The sequence below is a fragment of the Plectropomus leopardus genome, chromosome 11 (assembly GCF_026936395.1).
Source record: "Plectropomus leopardus strain MGB_pleo_1.0 chromosome 11, ASM2693639v1, whole genome shotgun sequence".
NCBI classification, from domain to species: Eukaryota; Metazoa; Chordata; class Actinopteri; order Perciformes; family Serranidae; genus Plectropomus; species Plectropomus leopardus.
Genome location: NC_142186.1, coordinates 11,247,873 through 11,264,909, shown reverse-complemented (window position 1 = coordinate 11,264,909; position 17,037 = coordinate 11,247,873). Strand labels below are relative to the sequence as shown.

Below are 17,037 nucleotides of genomic sequence, written 5' to 3'. Positions count from 1 at the left end.
TACACACAAAACTACATGAGGAGGACTGATGTAGCCTGGTCATGTGGAAGCTGTGACTAACCGCAGGCTACAGCAGTGTTTGGTTTATTACCAGCCTGTTGGCACTGCCTCTGTCTCATCCTCTCTCTGTACACCTTTCTACTGTTGTCCTTGTCTCCCCCTTCTTGTGTTTTAAGGCTTCTTGGTTATGGTCTATGTCCTGTTGTGCCATGTACACATTGCACTCAATACAGCTATAACCTGCAATAATTGCTTTCCATTTGGCTGGACACAGGTTCATTTTTGTAAATTTTACAGTATTATGTTTGAATAGACCGGGAGAGCGTGATGTATTAGTTGTTATGTGCTATGATTATGCATGTGTGGCGGAGATGCTCTGTGGAGATTCTTACATAACAGTTTGAGACAGCTCAGCACCTCCTCGCTGTGAGCTGTGCAGCTTAAACATCTGCAATATTATTTAGCCAAAGCAGCTGGGGTTTGATTTTCAGTCCTTGTTAATTCAACTTTTTTGAGATGCTTTTTTCTGCTACACGCTGACAATAGACTTTACAACTGTAAAATGATGCTGAAATGATCAAATAACCAAATGAGCCGTTTGTGTGTGTGTTTGTGTGTGTGTGTGTGTGTAGTTTCTTTGATAAATCTGACAGTCTGAGTCTGGAGGCAGAAATAGAAAGCAGCTGGTTTGGTGTTATTCTGAGGTATGCATGGGAGGGATGTGGAAGTAGGTTGGCTTATATTTAGTCCAATGATTTGCATGCTGCTCTAAGCCACCGTTGTCGATAGAAGCCTGCCAAATATTCGTTGGCACTCTCTGAACCCTTCAAAACAAATGGCTGGATGGGTGGAGGGCAACCAGGACAGAGACGGGCTGAGTGTGGATGTGACAGGGTGGATAAATTACAGGAAGAGAATGAAGCTGGGAGACAAAACATGGATTTTTGTGTCAGTATCTAATTTGGTTTAAGAAACCGCTGCAAATAAAATGTTTGTTTATGAGTCTATAAAGGTTACAGATTTGAATTTGTAATTATCTCACCTACATCACGAGTTTGCATTTGCTTTTATAGTCTAAACTTCTCACTGGGAGAATTATCTGATCTCATAAGTTTTATTAACTTTACTCAGAGACTTCCTGCTGTGTTTTAAAAACTTAGTATGTAGCTCAGTCAGCACAGATAGACGTTCCCTGGCTGTTGCTGATCTGCTGGCAATGTTCATACAGATTTTGTGCCAAAAACAGAAAAGTAAGTATTAAATCTAAGCCGCCTGAAGGACACAAGAATTTTCTGCAACAAAACTGTACAAAGCATGTCAACAGAGTCTTAGCAACCGAACGAGGTGAAAAGCGGGGCAGTATACGAAAGGGGAAACCAAGCGGAGTGTAAAGAGTGAATGTGACCAGAAAAGCAATAGGAGAGAGAAAACAGTGCTGGGAAGCACTGGGCGTGTTTGTGCAGGACTCTTTTGTTCCCTGCAGCATTGCATCCATGGGACCATTGAGTGAAGTTACTCAAGCATGCAGGACTGTACTGAGCTGGCATCAGTTTTCTAGACCAGTTACAGTAATTATAACACTTGAGCAGTAACTAATGGGCAGAAAATTGGGCCGCTTTGATGCATGCCATATTCATTTATGACAGAATGGATCTTCCGGTTGGTACTAGTTCAACTTATATGGACACCTGACACTGACATACAGTACAGTATATACAGTTTTTCTCATTTCAATTCAATTTTATTTATAAAGCCCATTATCACAAAACACAGTTTGCATCAGAGGGCTTTACAGGGTACGACATTCCTCTGCCCTTAGACCCTCACATCGCCTAAAGGAAAAACTGGAAGAAACCTCAGGAAGAGCAGCTGAGATGGGATCCCTCTTCCAGGACAGACAGATGTGCAATAGATGTTGTAAATAACAATTAAATTACAATAATGACAGAAAAGAAAGAGAAAGAGAGGTGGGAAGAGAGAGGGAGAGAGAGGGAGAGATGCACAGCAATGATGGTAACAATAGCATGTCATATTACAATAGTGATAGGTGTGAAATTACTAAATTCACTCTGTGATAGCATTTGACCTTATGCATGTGCAAAGTCTGTAAAATATAAACATGTATTATGGTAACAATCTCTCACGAAGAGTAAAATGTATTGCAGCTTATTAAATGGACCAGCATACAGGATAGCTAATGTATTGCTTTTTTGTTTATATATCAGTAGACCTGTTGATGCTTAACCTCTCAGCCTCAACTGAACTATTTGAATGATGTGATTAAGTTTTAATCTAGTTAGAAATGGGAGCCACGTTGAAGTCTTTTAAATTGAATGGTTAACATAAGTAAAACACAAAACTATATGCTGCAGGGTGAGAATACATCTTGGTCTTTGTAAAACTCTTACAAAGTCTGTACTAATGGTTACATACTTGCTTGTATGTGGCTTGTGGAGACAGATTTTGAAATTTGGCATTGGACTCTTCCTTTTGCATCTGTTTTCCAATAAGCCCTATTGAAGGTGCTGCATCGTCTGGTCAACTCAAGTTCTGGCTTTTCTTGCATTTAAAGTTGACAGTAATAGTTTTTTTGTGTGCATGTCATTTTTCAGGGTAGTAGTTTGAAAAGCTTTTTATATTTGAATAGGATTTAGAGCTTAAAAATCTGTTCCTAGTCTCCAAAGAAAGAACATTTAATATCCTTATCACTTCAGGTCACATGGTTATAAATGACTGAAATTCATTTTACTTGGTTGATTGTTGTCATTTTTCAAGCGACAAAGTTTAGTCATGTGGTTAACAAAGTGCAACACCGTTAGCAAGCAGGTATGAGATTCGAGAGCTCTGGGAGTATAAAGAATTGAGAGTGTACTCTCTCAAAGCTCTGCCTCTGTAACAGCATGAGCTGTTTCTGAGCTGGAAATGGTTCCTGCAAGAGCCCTCTCCCAGAAATGAGTAAGCATTTTAGCACTCCCTTTACCCTTGTCTCAAACTTAGTGGGGTTTTTTTTGTTTGCTAAATGAGGCTACAAAATGTCATCAAGCCAAAAATGCCTTTGCAGCCTCATTGTGGTGGCGACATCAAAGTCATGTGACCGTGGTATAGTTCATCTATAGCCTAGTGTTAGCTTTTTACTTCTGGCATTGACATTTTTGTTTGCCACAGAGCTTATTTTCTGCAATTATCCAAAATCCAATGGAAAACCCCCCACTGGCTCTTTGTCAAGGCAAACAGGGCGACATTAACTTCTGGACTGGCCTACCAAAAATGTAGTTCCTACACTTAATTAAGGCTGTATTTTTTATTAGTGATGGGGCTGTGCAACAAACACATTTTTATAATTAAAAAGAAACATAAAGATTGTTTCTCTTCTGATTCACATCATATTCTTGTTGAGAGTAATTTGGGGGGGAGGGAAAAAGCTTTAACAGTTCATTGTCAAGATGTTTCTCCGTTATCATGACTTTGCAGTATCGTGCATACTAAAACTTGCTTGTCATTCATTTGATCGTTTGCCCCCCTTTCGCTCTAAATTCAACTTGCTGTCCCATGGTCGCAGATTAAATTTGCATAAAATCATTCACTTATAAAGGTTTCACTGACTGGCACGCCCTGAAACAGGTGCAGGTCTGTTATTGTTTACTTTGCCCTATTGTCACCATAGAGGCTGAGCCAGGACTGTACCAAGTCACTGTCACTGGAGGGAGGGGGGCAGTGCGGTTGTACAAGGCAGTCTACCTGAGAAACAGGTGGCTCTCTCAGCTCTGATTCGCTCCTGTTGATGCGGGCGTGAACCATTTCAACTATTCAAGTGGAAAAGATTGAAATTGGTTGCCCGGTTGAGGATTACAGGGATAAATATAAATAATACAAATTATTTTAAATGCTCTCATCTGTTGTGTTAAGATGTATTTTAACCTACTCTATGACTTTAAAAATCTAAGGGATAGTGTCCTGTATGTCTGTGTCTACTCCCCCCGTCTGTGGTAAAGTGGAGTAGGCCGTTCACTTACCAGTCACAGAGGAGACAGGGAGGAGTCAGGTTATCTGGTTGTGGCAGAGCTACCTCAGGGGACAAATGACACACACACTTTTAGAAACTCACTCAGCAGACATTAGCTGGCACTTGACAGATAAACGCAGACAGACTTTGCTAGTCATTTACAATGGCGTTTTTAACGAAACACACTGCATACACACCCACTGTCCTCTTTGGGACTTTGTTACATGTCTGCTTTCACAACTAGGCACACACAGATTAGCTATTGATTCATAGATTAAAACACACACACTCACACCCACAAATGCACACAGCACAGGTAGGAGCCATGGTGTTGCACCTGCAAGCTTTGTGCTTTAGCAGATAGCCTTAGTGCCAGAGTGGAGGATGGCGCTGCTCGCAGCTGCTGGCACTGAGGACGAGCTGGAGTACTCTGACCAGCCGGAGGACGAGCAATATTTTTGTCTACCCAGTCATGAAAGCACAGAGCAGGAGGAAGAAGAAGAGGAGGAGGAGGAGGAAGAGGAGTATGTCTGTCTTCCTAGTCGTGGAAGCTCAGAGCAGGAGGAGGGAGAAGAGTTGGATGAAGAGCAACAGGTTCTGTGTGAAGGTAGATGTCTTTGTAATCGAGGACATCCTCTCTGTTGTGGAGTTGTTCTTGTAGAGTCCGTGTGCTATCTTGCTCAGTATATCTGACCTTTGCAGTGTGATTTTTCACTTCAAGTTCATTTGTTATGACGTTATATGGATTGTGACCTTTGTAGTGAGATTTTTCACTCCTAGTTAATTTGATATGATTTATATGGATTGTGAAGGGGATTATAGGACACTTGTGTAATGCTTTACATGGTGTGTGAGTCTGTGCTTCAGTCCCTCAGGTTGTTGTTGTATCTGGTCTCAGTGCAGCATGCACATCCACCTGCCTGCTGATTTGACATGTTCAAATATGGGTTTGGTTCTTTATTCCAGCTGTCACTTCACTGCCAAGTGCTAGCATGCTACATTTAATATTTTTTCATTTACAAAAGCACAAAGATTCTTACGTAATGTTAAGGTTTTTAGCTTGTGTTTAATCAATTTGGGATTAGTTTCAGTGTTTTGTAGCCATCCTGAATTTTTCACAGCAATGGTTAGAAAACAGCTGAGAGACAGACAGGGGCTGGTGGTGACACAGGGGGACACGTATTTTGAGAGATGTGTACATAAACTAAAGCTACAATATCATGAAAGCTCAATGGAAAACTTTCGTGATTTAAAAAACTGAAAGTAAACTGCTTAAGTGAGATTTTATCACAAAAAGTGCATGAATAGTAGAGATAAAACATAATTGGTGACTTGTATTTGTGTGAAGTATTTAAATCATTGCTTGAGACACAGAGGTCACTGTGGCATAAACATGTTTTTATAGTGGCAGTTAAGCTGAATATAAACCTGGCTCCAATAAGGAAATAGTGTGTAGTGATAATTACTTAGATTATATTACATTTGACACTTCTAGGTTGTGTTTAGGATGTTGATTAGAATAACAAGAGCTCCTTTTTAGCCGTTGTCCTGGTGTTTGTTGTCCTTGAACCTGTGCGTTGTCTGTTGCTCACTAGCAACAGGAGGCCTGACGGAGCCAGAACTCCAGACGTCTGGCTCCTTCAGCCCCCCTGCAGACAGACAGAAAACCAGGAGTCTGCTAATACGTCCTTTTAAGTCCTATTAAGCTTTAATTACATTTCAACTCGGAGTCATCAAACTTATCTGTTAAGGCAGAGTCCATGTAGTGTAATAAGACCAAACATTTGACTTCTCTCATTCATCATCCTCCTGGTACAAGATAAGAAAGGAAGGAGAGAGCTAGTGAGTGCATCAGTCTTAAGTTACCTGCTCACCTTATGAAACACCAAGAAAACATCCAGATCACATTCCAATATTACGTTACACTTCCTTTTATGTGATCCAGGTTACAGGTCTGCCTTCTCTAACCCGTCTTCACCTTTTCTTTCACCACCCATTTACGACCAAAGTGGAGTACTAAGATGAATCAGTAAGAGAATGTTGTATTTACCTGAAAGAGCAGGTTATCCTAATCATTTTATTTCTTTGGTCCAAGTGATCAGGAGCAGTTAGCAAAAATCATTTTTTCGTTCCTACTCAACCTGGTTCCTTCTGCCTGCATTCTTTCTTTACACAGCATGTCCTATCACCTATCAAGGTCCTCAATGGCATATAAGCTTCCATCAGTTGTTTTCAGTTGTACGCTTATCGATCCAACTTGGGTGGAGTGTTACCATGGAAATAAATCAGCAAGGTTCCATAGAAAGAAACCACACACACACACACACACACACACACACACACACACACAAATATACAGTGTGACAGGTAAATAGGCTGCACCCTGTGCTATCAAGCGTACAATCTCATTAGAGGTCAGATTGCAAACTGACACAAGTGATGCATATTTTTGGTGTGTGTGTGTGTGTGTGTGTGTGTGTGTGTGTGTGTGTGCGTGTGCACACATACACATAATGTATGCATTTTCCTTGTCGTCACCACGCCGATTTGTTCCCTCGGTAACACTATGTGCCTTAACAGCTCACTCAGGAGACAAAGTTATGTGTGTGGATGTTTTTTTCTCCTATAGATGGTCATGTCTGCGTGTCTTTACTGTGTGCCTGTATCATGAGCAAACACCTGCAAAACTAAGGAGTGTTAGTGCTCTTTAGCAAATGACAGCATGCTAACATGTTTAACCAAGATGGTGAGCATCGTAAACATCCTATTAAAAAGCAGTATATTAGCATGCTGATGTTAGCATTTAGCTCAGACGTCCTGCTGTGCCTAATTACAGCCTCACACACCTGCTAGCATGGATGCAGATGATTTGTTGTGGACTCTTCTAGTTCTCTCTTTCACCTCATAAATATTTACAGTCCTGAGTTGACTGACGTATGATGGGTTTATGGGGGGAAACTGTTGAATTAAATTACAAGTTGAGGTGAGCCTTATTAAATCAAACAAAATGCCTCAGTGACTCTGCGGTGTCATGCATGCTGATTCAACACTGTTTGGGTGGAAAAGAGCAACTTATTCAATAATGGATGATGATGATGATGATGGTGATGATGATGATGGGAAACATCTTTAACTAAAGCTTATCCAACTGAGGCCTTGTGTCCAACAGCGGTACAGTGCACTCTCTGTGAGGTATGAGGATATGAAAATATGTTGTTTGCATTGGCCAGCTCTGTTTTGCATTCTGGGAAGCCTGTGAGTCAGCTCCATTGTGTTTGAGTCTGATGTGACATTTTTCTTTCTAAACTAGAGTTAAATATTATTTCTGTGGAAACTAATATAATGGCTCTTTGTTGTAATAGTATGCATGATATCATCTCACTGTGCCTCATGCTCTTGTATGACACATCAGGCCATGTTGGACATTACACCTCCAGACAGTGTGGCATCACACACCTCCTCGCTCCAACTGACAGTGTTAAAAGTGACTAACAAGACCAGACAAAAATAAACATCCTCATACTCTGATGTATCCGCACCCAGTCATTTTATCCACATTTATGTAGGAATGTTACCTTAAAACAACTCAAACAAATTGAGCAACATTTTCTAATGAAGCAATAACACCAGTCACTCTCAAAGAGAAAATAGTTTTGATTGTTTGTGTCAGAATGCTCATTATTATTATGTATTCTGTCAAGACACCCTTTTGTAATTTCCAGTCTGAAATGAATGCATTTAAAGTGATAGCTCTGTATGAGAAAGGAAGGAGTTGATAATGAACATGTGCTCATAGCTGAAATAGCAGCGCTGGGATGTGGCTCCTCATATCTCTGCACTCATTAACTTATCTTTTCTGAATCACTATTTAAGAAAGTTGATAAATAGTGGGCTGTGAGGTGCATATGAGTGTTGTATGTGGGTGTGTGTTTCTTAGAAATATGCTGCCCTGTTTATTATCTATTATCTATCTCTGTATTAAATCCGACACGTAGCAGCTTTTTAGAAACACTAAGAATATTATATAATCTTGAGTTAGGTTATCTGGAATTAATAACCTTAGTTGACTAAAACTGATGGGTTCCTCCCATTTTATATCAATGAGGGAAGAGTAAATATTGGAAACACCTTGACCTAAATAAAGATAGATTTCATTGTAGGGTTGCTGTTTTAGGCTGCATACATTTTAGGTGGTAATACCTGACATCTGTTTTTTAGGCAGGTTAATATTCAAAGAGCTAAACATCAGTTATTGTGTATCCTATATTATATGCTACTGTGTTGGTAAATGCACTATTGATGTGGATAGAAAGTAGATTTTAACCTATTATTTATGCCTTTTACAACCTAGTACAATTTGCTCAAAATAACAATATATGGATACATATCAATACTGAATATTTGAAACGGTTTCAATACTGATTTTACACACTATTTATACACTGTTACGAGCTCTTACTCTAAATAGTTACCACAGTCATACTGCTGTTTTTATAAAGTTTTCTTTGTCTTGTTATTTATGCCTTTTAATAAAGATTTCCAATGTTATGGCCTCAATGTCAATTTTCCTTGTGGTCTTGAAAATGGTATTTAATATTGATATTTTTCTAGGTATCATGCCAATACTACAACTGAGCTGACTTTCCTGAATTCTGTCACCCATAAACATTGCAAATTGTGCACAATTTATTCAAAAGTATATTGTGAGCTCATTCTCAGTCAGCTAAACTCACCAAATTTTGGAGTGCAGAAAGTCAAATGTTCAATCATAATGTACAGAAGAACTGTGATGCAGCCATCGTATTTGGGATAAATGTTAAATGGTCAGAAATTCAATGCATGGTTTACTATTCTGATTTATCAGTGAGTGCATCTGCTGTACAGTAATTTTCTTTTAGGAATTTTGGATTGAGACCTTTTTTTTCTACATGTGTCTGTGCAGTGCTGTGTGCTGACAGAGTGGGACAGATGACGAAGACCTACAGTGACATTGATGCTGTCACTCGACTGCTGGAAGAGGTAAGATCATGTCATGTGAGATCAGTTCGTTCAGCTGAAAAAACACAAAGTATATGCAGACTGAGGAGTACTTTGGTTAAATGTTATTATGTGGTTTTGAGAGTCTAAACAGTTTGCTTCATGAGGCTCTTGGCAGCGGAGGTTTGATGAAACCACATCATAAAAGTAGCTGCTGGCAGCTGATATTCAAATTTAAGTGATCCACATCAGCTGCTGGTGAGGAGCTCAGTCAGCTTTTAATGCATGAATAAAAAATGCGGAGAAAAGAAAGGTGTCATTGTTAAATGAACCATGAAATTCGACAGCCAGCCAGACATCCAACTATTGACTAAAGATGGTATTCAACGACACCAAAGCATCAACAGACTGGAAAACTTTGAGAGATGAGAGATCATTGTTCTTAAGTTACCTTGATAATGCATTAATATTCAGAGTTTTGTAACACTAAGCTGAACCTCCTGATTTAAGTTAGGGCAGACGTTTGTGTTGCTCAGTAGCAAATAACACTTTAATTTTATTATTTAGTTTTATTGTTACTGATGCACCCAGACATGCTGAAAAACAGGAGTGCCTGCCTGCCGGTCTTTTGTACACTTTTAATAATAAGCTTTTAATTAATCATAGTTCAGTGTTGGGTGGTGAGAGTGTTCTGCTGCTCCAGTGGGTTTACACTTACATTAGATCTGTGCCGTTGTGGGCAATTAGAGGTTGAGGTAATACTGTAAGTTAAATATCCGTTATGGTCCTTGTTGAATTATGTGCGAACATTGGATTGTGTTTCTGTCACCAGCTGTTGTTTATTTCTTCATTTCTTCTTGTTGTGATACTTGACTCAACCCTGGTGTTAAACTTGCTTAAGCTGCATGCAAATTTACACTGCTGTCCTTTCAAATGAATAGTTTGACATTTGGGGAACTTTGTTATTCACTCTCTTGTAGAATTATATGAAAAGATCAATACCGCTCTCAAATCTGTCTGTTAAATATGAACCAGGATCTAGCAGCCTGTTAGCTTAGCATACAGACTGGAAAAATGAGGGGAACAGCTAGCCTGGCTCCAAAGGTAAGAGTGGTATCAGTCTTGTCATCTAACTCATGGGAAGAACTAATCACATCTATTTTACCAGAATGTCAAATTATTACTTTATTGTTTGTAATGTTGTTGTTTTTTGGGGGGAGAGGTGGTTTAAGATATTTTTGGGCGTTTTTGCCTTTAATTGATAGAACAGCAAAAGAGAGAGGGGGGGTGAGATGCAGCAAAGGGCCGGGGCTGGAATCGAACCTGCAGCCGCTGCAACGAGGACGCAGCCTCTATACATGGGGCGCCCGCTCTATCCACTGAGCCACCAGGCGCCCTGTCTGTAATGTTTTTAACTATTAACTGTTCAAACACTACACAAAAAACTTTATCTCTGTGCAGAAAGAGCGTGACTTGGAGTTAGCAGCTCGCATCGGACAGTCACTGCTGAAGAAAAACAAAGCCCTCAGTGAGAGGAATGAAGTGCTAGAGGAGCAAGTGGAGCACATCCGAGAGGAGGTACAGAGCAAGCGTGTGTGTGCTTCTGTATGTGTTAATGATCAAATGTGACTCCTGTGCTTGTAGAATCTCTATGTTTTACGTACAATCCTTTCCTGTCCTATCCTCATCTATCCTTCAATTTCCACACATAGGTGTCTCAGCTGCGGCACGACTTGTCCATGAAAGATGAGCTGTTACAGTTCTATACCAGCGCTGCCGAGGAGAGTGAGGGGGAGTCCACCACCTCCACACCGTAAGTCTCCTTTCATTCACCTGCTCTCCTCACCTTTCATTACCCTCTCATTCTTCTTGCTAAAAGAGTATGCAGTGCAGTTATGTAATGTAATTCAAGTTGAATGCAAGCAAACGCATGCTGTCATTAACTGAGGCATGAGAGCATGTATCAGTTATTTGAGACAGCAAAAAAAAAAAAAAATTGTATTTCCTCTCTAATGAATCTCTGCAGATTGTTTGTTAATGTAAAAAGATAATGTGTAAAATGAGACAGGGGCTGTTACCACTACTAAATATAATGGGATTTCACGCTGTTTTATGGCAGAGTAATGGATGATTGATTGACATGCATATTCACATGTTTCTCTCTCGTGTGTGTTTACAGTGTGCGTCCCAGTGAAACCAGTGTGTCAACTCCAATTAGTTTCCCCCTTGACTCCTTGCAGAAGAAACTCAAAGATCTGGAGGAAGAAAACAAATCATTGCGATCTGAGGTACACAAACACACACTTACATATAAGCTTCTGCAAATGCACACAGTTTTTTTTTAATAACTGATTGATACGTTTCATCATACGTTTTCTGCTTTGCTTTTTAAATAAATCTACATTATTGCATGCATTACTTATCAAAGCACAAGTGCATGTAAAAATCGTTTTCAAAAATTAATAAAACCCCAAGTATCATATGTCAATATTCAAGACATGAATAATGATCAAAATTTAATTTGTTTGATTTAGTCTGTTGGCAGCACTGTGGTCTAAGTGTGACCTTCTACATAGCTTTAATGAGAAGTGATTTATTGGGATGATTAATGATGTCTACAGTGTGTTTTTTATACTCATTAGTGATGACTTTTTTTGGGATTTTTCAGGCTAGTCATTTGGAGACGGAAACCATTTCGTACGAGGAGAAAGAGCTGCAACTTGTCAATGACTGTGTCAAAGAACTACGTGAGTATTAGATTGTCTGGAGTCACATTATATCATATATCTCTAAGTGCAGTGAGGCACACAGAGGCATTTTTTGTGGCAGATTCTTATTCTAAATGAGCCCCTGATGATGTTGCCAGGTGATGCCAATGTGCAGATTTCCTCTCTGGCTGAGGAGCTGGCCAGGAAGACTGAAGACGCCTCCAGACAGCAGGAGGAGATCACACACCTCCTCTCCCAGATAGTAGACCTCCAGAAGAAGGCCAAGATGGTATAAACCCCCGACAATCTCTTACACTGATAATGTTAGACAGCAGACGTTAGTATTTTAAGAATATGGTTCATGGATAATTAAGTTTATTTTACTAGAGGAGAAAAACAGCCACTTAAAAAAATCATATTAATCATATTATACTGGCTGTATGACATGATAGGTGCGCCTGGAAACTACCAGCTAACAGCGTCATCACAGTAAACTGTAACCCTCTGCCTATGGCGATATGAATGGAGTGTAGAATTTCAGCACTTGTGATGTAAAAAACATGCTGTCATTTTCTGGATTTATTTAATGTTAACTATAAACACTTATAAGACAAGGAAACTGTGACACACCTTTCTGACTTCTTTCATCTTCAAGTAGTTACAGTTTAAGCAAGTGCTGCTCTCTGGAACGGAGCGACTAGATTGTAGTTTCCAAAGTCAGGAACAGCACACCAGTACTACTTGGTCATTAGAAGTCTAGTACTGTTTATGGGTCGACCGATATTGTTTTTTCAGGGCTGATACCGATACCAATTTTTAGTAGATAAAGAGACCAATAACTGATATTTGGAACCAATATGCATTAACAATGAAAATGAAAATCTTTCTGTCAATATTTAGAATTTGTAATACAACAAACTCCAACACAAGTCTTTGTTTAAATGCCTTTAGCAAATGTTTAATTAAAACTTTCAACATCATATACAGAAAGTTCCCAGCAACGTTTTTGTATATAGTTAAGTAAAAATTAAAATAAAAATGAACAGATAAAAGTAGCTCCCTGAGATTTTACAAAATAAAAGTTCTTCCCATGCTGACACTTTCTTTGCACCTTTTAATAGATAAATTTTATCAGTGATCATTAAAATGAAACACTGATACAGATAATTGGCAAAATGCCAGATATTGGCCCCAATAATCAGTCAGGCCAATAATCTGTCAACCCATAGTAATGTATTTATGGGATTAGCTACTGTATATCTAACATAATATTACTTTTAAAGGAATTATTTCTTATAATTCTAGTGGGCTAGCAAAAGTTTAATATGTATTTGCTATATGAATACTATAATTTTAAAAAATTGATACAATATTGCCACACAACACATTGCAATACATTGCTGTATCAATTTGTCCCCACCCCTACTGTGTAACTACCTAACAACTTATGAGCAGTATGATCATCACAACGTGTGCTGAAATCCAGTCACGGCCCGAATAAACGCTAAGGTTATCTACTGGAAGACAAAGAAAGTCCGAAAGGTCTGACGCAGTTTCCCTGTCTTAAAAGTGTTACCATTAAAGTGACAACATGGTTATTTATATTACAAATTCTATACTCCATTCATACAGCCAGGCAGGCAGTGACTTTACTGTGATGACGCTGCCACCTGGTGGTTTGTCAGTGTGCCCGCACAATATGCACACAGATGAGGTTGCATTATTTTTTCCATCATGTTTATATAGCCTCTAGAATAATAGGTTTTTGTTTCTTTTTTTTAAATTGCCTTTGTTCCCCTTTAATGCCTGTGTGCAATGAGCCTTGATACATTGGATTCTGTGTTTTTATATCCTATTTCATCTGGGGTGTTTGTAGTATGCCGTGGAGAACGAGGAGCTGACTCAGCACTTAGGTGCAGCCAAAGATGCCCAGAGACAACTCACTGCTGAAGTAAGACAATCCACAACACGCTGACTACCCACACTATCGATATAACCCGATCATCTTGGTACTATTATAGCAGTAAATGTGATTCTTGTGATATTATGTTATTGATGTAAAATTTGCAGCACTGTTGCCTGGTCCAATGTGTAAACTGAAACGTTAGCAAGACATCATTTTTATCACCTGAATGTCAGTTCCAATTCATTTCTTCAACCTGAAAACGTCTGGATTTGGATCGTTAGTTACATATACATAGTTATGGATAAACATTAATAATGGTTCAATACCAGACATCCCACATTTGAATCACGACCAGTGCCTAATTAGATGTTCCCAAAGTTAAAGCCTACCTGAGAACCCCACATAACAAAAATCAACTAATTTGTTATTTTTGGCCAAAAATACCCTTCACACCAAGTATAAAAACTATATTACAAAGTGCTTTTAATGAAATACCCAATAAAAATAGCACTCTATATGCTCACATGTAGCACAAAAACCCCCAAAATGAACATTTTGCAGAACATTTACCTAAATTTCTTCTCATCTCTTTCAATCTTTCTTTTCCCTACCACCAGCTGCGAGAGCTACAAGACAAGTATGCAGAGTGCATGGAGATGCTTCATGAGGCTCAGGAGGAGCTGAAGAACCTGAGAAATAAAACTCTACCACTCAGCACACCAAGGCGTTTCCATTCTCTGGGTCTGTTCCCAATGGTGAGCTCATATTTACCAACATGTTTGTCACTGTTGCTGCATCTCTGTGGTTTTAGTTGATACAAAGTCATTTTACCTTTTTTTGCCCCATGCATTCTTCTCCAGGACTCTCTGGCAGCAGAAATCGAGGGCACCATGAGAAAGGAACTTCAGATGGATGATCCAGATGTAGAGGAGCAGAGGTATGTCCAGTTAAGAACCAGGCTCAACCTAAAACAAAAACATAGACAAAAGGGTCGTTACCGTCAGAGTGAAATGGGAAAAAGAACCTTACAATTCAGTACATATGTGATCGTATTTCTCCAGACTGCACCCGAAGCGAGTGTTCCAGACGGTGAAAAACCTGAACTTGATGCGTCAGCAGCGTTCATCGCTGGCCCCCTCCCCCCTCAACATCCCAGGCTCCAACCAGACATCATGCCTCACCTCAGGGCTCTCCAGCAGGGTGGGCACGCCACGCTCCAACTCCATATATGGAAGCGACACAGGAAGTGGGATCATCCTAGACAACAGGACGAGCAGTATCCTGGAGGGTCCGGATGATGGGTAAGACAGATGGACTCTGCAGCACGTTTTAGATTTTGATAATGCCGGTCAGTTCTTTTTTTTTTTTTTTTTGTGAATAACATGGAAACATTCAGTAACATTATGTAGTTAGCTTAGTTTGTTTTTTTGTATTTGTATTTGTGTTTGTGTGTGTGTGTGTGTGTGTGTGTGTGTGTGCATGAAATTTTTTTCTGGGTTCATCAGTAACCTTAGTGTTTCAATGGTTTTAGTTCAACGTAAGTTTTCAGTCATTAGGTCCTGCCTTTTTATTAACTATCACAACAGGAACTAACTGAGCTTTACAAAATAACAGTACAGAGAGAGAGCCAACCTGCTCATAATCTTTGCTTAAACCCAAATGTCAACTATTTCCCCATCCCCAGGTCAGAGGACTCTAACAAGCGTCCCCCTGGAACTCCAGGGACCCCAGGCAGCAGGGACCTGGAGGCGGCCCTGCGACGTTTGTCCCTCCGCCGTGACAACTACCTCTCAGAAAAACGCTTCTTTGAAGATGAGAGGGAGAGGAAGCTGGCTTACCTGGCCAAAGCAGAAGAAAAGGGAGGTGAGGGGAGTAGCGGAGGCCCAGGGACACCGACAGAGAGCCTGTTGTCGCTGTGCTCTCATCCCTCCTTAGGAAGCGTCTGGTCGGGGTACTCATTCACAGCGAGGTCCTACCTGCCGGAGAAGCTACAAATTGTAAAGCCGCTAGAAGGTGATTATTCCTCTCACAAGTCCTCTAATCCTCCACACAATGACAAAAAGAGTCCAAACCAGAATCCTGTGCACAATGAAAATGAATATTATCAGAATTTAAATAGTAGATTCCTACAAACTCCCCAAATTGACACTCATACGAGTCAGACCCAATCACAGACCCAGCAGCAGAATCAATATCTGATTTTTCATCACCGCAATCAGTCCAAAATCTTTGTGAGTGCCTCACAGGATCCTAAGATCCTGCAGAGGAGCTTCAGTTTGTCGGAGCTGAGCAAGCTGCCGAGCTCGCAGCCTCACCTCAGAGCTCCGCTGGCTTTAGTCACAGGCCTGCTGGAGGTGGTGGAGCAACAGGAAGGCAGTTTAAATCTCCAGCACTCATTTTACTTCAGACACACACAGCCACGCTGCTGGTTTGAAATATAGAACAAGGCCTGCTGCCAGCTGCTGGTGTGAAGCACACCGCTTGTCAAGAAAGCCATTAACACTGCATAATATTCTATTTAGAATTGTGCTGTCTATTTTTGTCAAAGCAGTTTGTTTTTCTTACAATATTAAAAATTGAAATGGTATGACAATGTATACCATACCATAAAGGGATATATAGAAATGCAACGCGTCAGCACATTTTATATGAGAGCATTGCAGTGTTACATTTATCCGAAACACACCCCAAAAGGTGAGCACTTTACACTGTTTTCTGTCAGTATTTGGAAGTTTAAATGGTACAGCAACACAAAAAGTTTTTTATGCCTTGTTTTTTAATAGAGGAGTTTTATTATGCTGAGTATTTATTTCTGTACTGTACTTGGTTGTTGAGTTTAGAGCTTTATTGTTGAAATACTTGCAGACAGATATTTATCTACACAATAATGTCATTAAAGATACAATACATAGTAACTGACAGCAGCTATAATATTTTTTTTTTCTCCCCCTATTCTAACATTGGTGTTTTGGCCAAAAAAGCAACGGCAGCATTAAACCTGAGGATACATTTTTTAAAAATTGTATATGTGCGATATGTTGTCTTTAAAGCTTTCAAGTCTTTAAAAATTATGTTGGACAAAAGTTGAGAAAAAAAATGCTGTTACAGAGGTATTTACTGTTTTGTGGCACCACCTACTGTTCAAAGCCAGTTACGCAACTTGGTGCATGGCAGGAGTGAAAGACAAAACAGGTGGTAGTTTTAAATTCCAAGTCTAATGATGGTTGGTTGAAATTTGAAAAATTATCTAGAATTTTCCTCAGATTTTAGTTTTTATTTCTCATACAAAATAATTCTGGCTGATGTACCACCTAAAGAGCAACAGTCCAGAAATTAACTACCATTAGTTGTTTTTTAAACAGTATTATTACTGTGAGCCTTTAATGTAGAGATGTTTTATAAAATATATAAATTATATGTATTTGTACGTCCATCCCTCTCAC

General features: G+C 39.6%; 1 protein-coding gene across 4 annotated transcripts in view; it reads left to right on the top strand.

Annotated features, from left to right (window-relative positions):
• Positions 1 to 17,037, top strand: part of trak1a (trafficking protein, kinesin binding 1a) — a 46,827-nt gene that overhangs the window by 19,430 nt on the left and 10,360 nt on the right. For 3 of the 4 annotated variants that reach the window (XM_042489926.2, XM_042489924.2, XM_042489925.2), the window contains 11 exons: positions 8,946 to 9,022; positions 10,442 to 10,558; positions 10,693 to 10,793; positions 11,160 to 11,268; positions 11,649 to 11,727; positions 11,847 to 11,977; positions 13,565 to 13,639; positions 14,212 to 14,349; positions 14,455 to 14,531; positions 14,656 to 14,895; positions 15,279 to 15,607. In XM_042489926.2, the coding sequence (XP_042345860.2) occupies positions 8,972 to 9,022; positions 10,442 to 10,558; positions 10,693 to 10,793; positions 11,160 to 11,268; positions 11,649 to 11,727; positions 11,847 to 11,977; positions 13,565 to 13,639; positions 14,212 to 14,349; positions 14,455 to 14,531; positions 14,656 to 14,895; positions 15,279 to 15,607 (1,447 nt within the window). In that variant the 5' untranslated portion in view covers positions 8,946 to 8,971. Of the gene's footprint in view, positions 1 to 4,077; positions 4,611 to 8,945; positions 9,023 to 10,441; positions 10,559 to 10,692; positions 10,794 to 11,159; positions 11,269 to 11,648; positions 11,728 to 11,846; positions 11,978 to 13,564; positions 13,640 to 14,211; positions 14,350 to 14,454; positions 14,532 to 14,655; positions 14,896 to 15,278; positions 15,608 to 17,037 lie in introns of those variants that run through there. The other variant, XM_042489923.2, reaches the window with a different exon arrangement.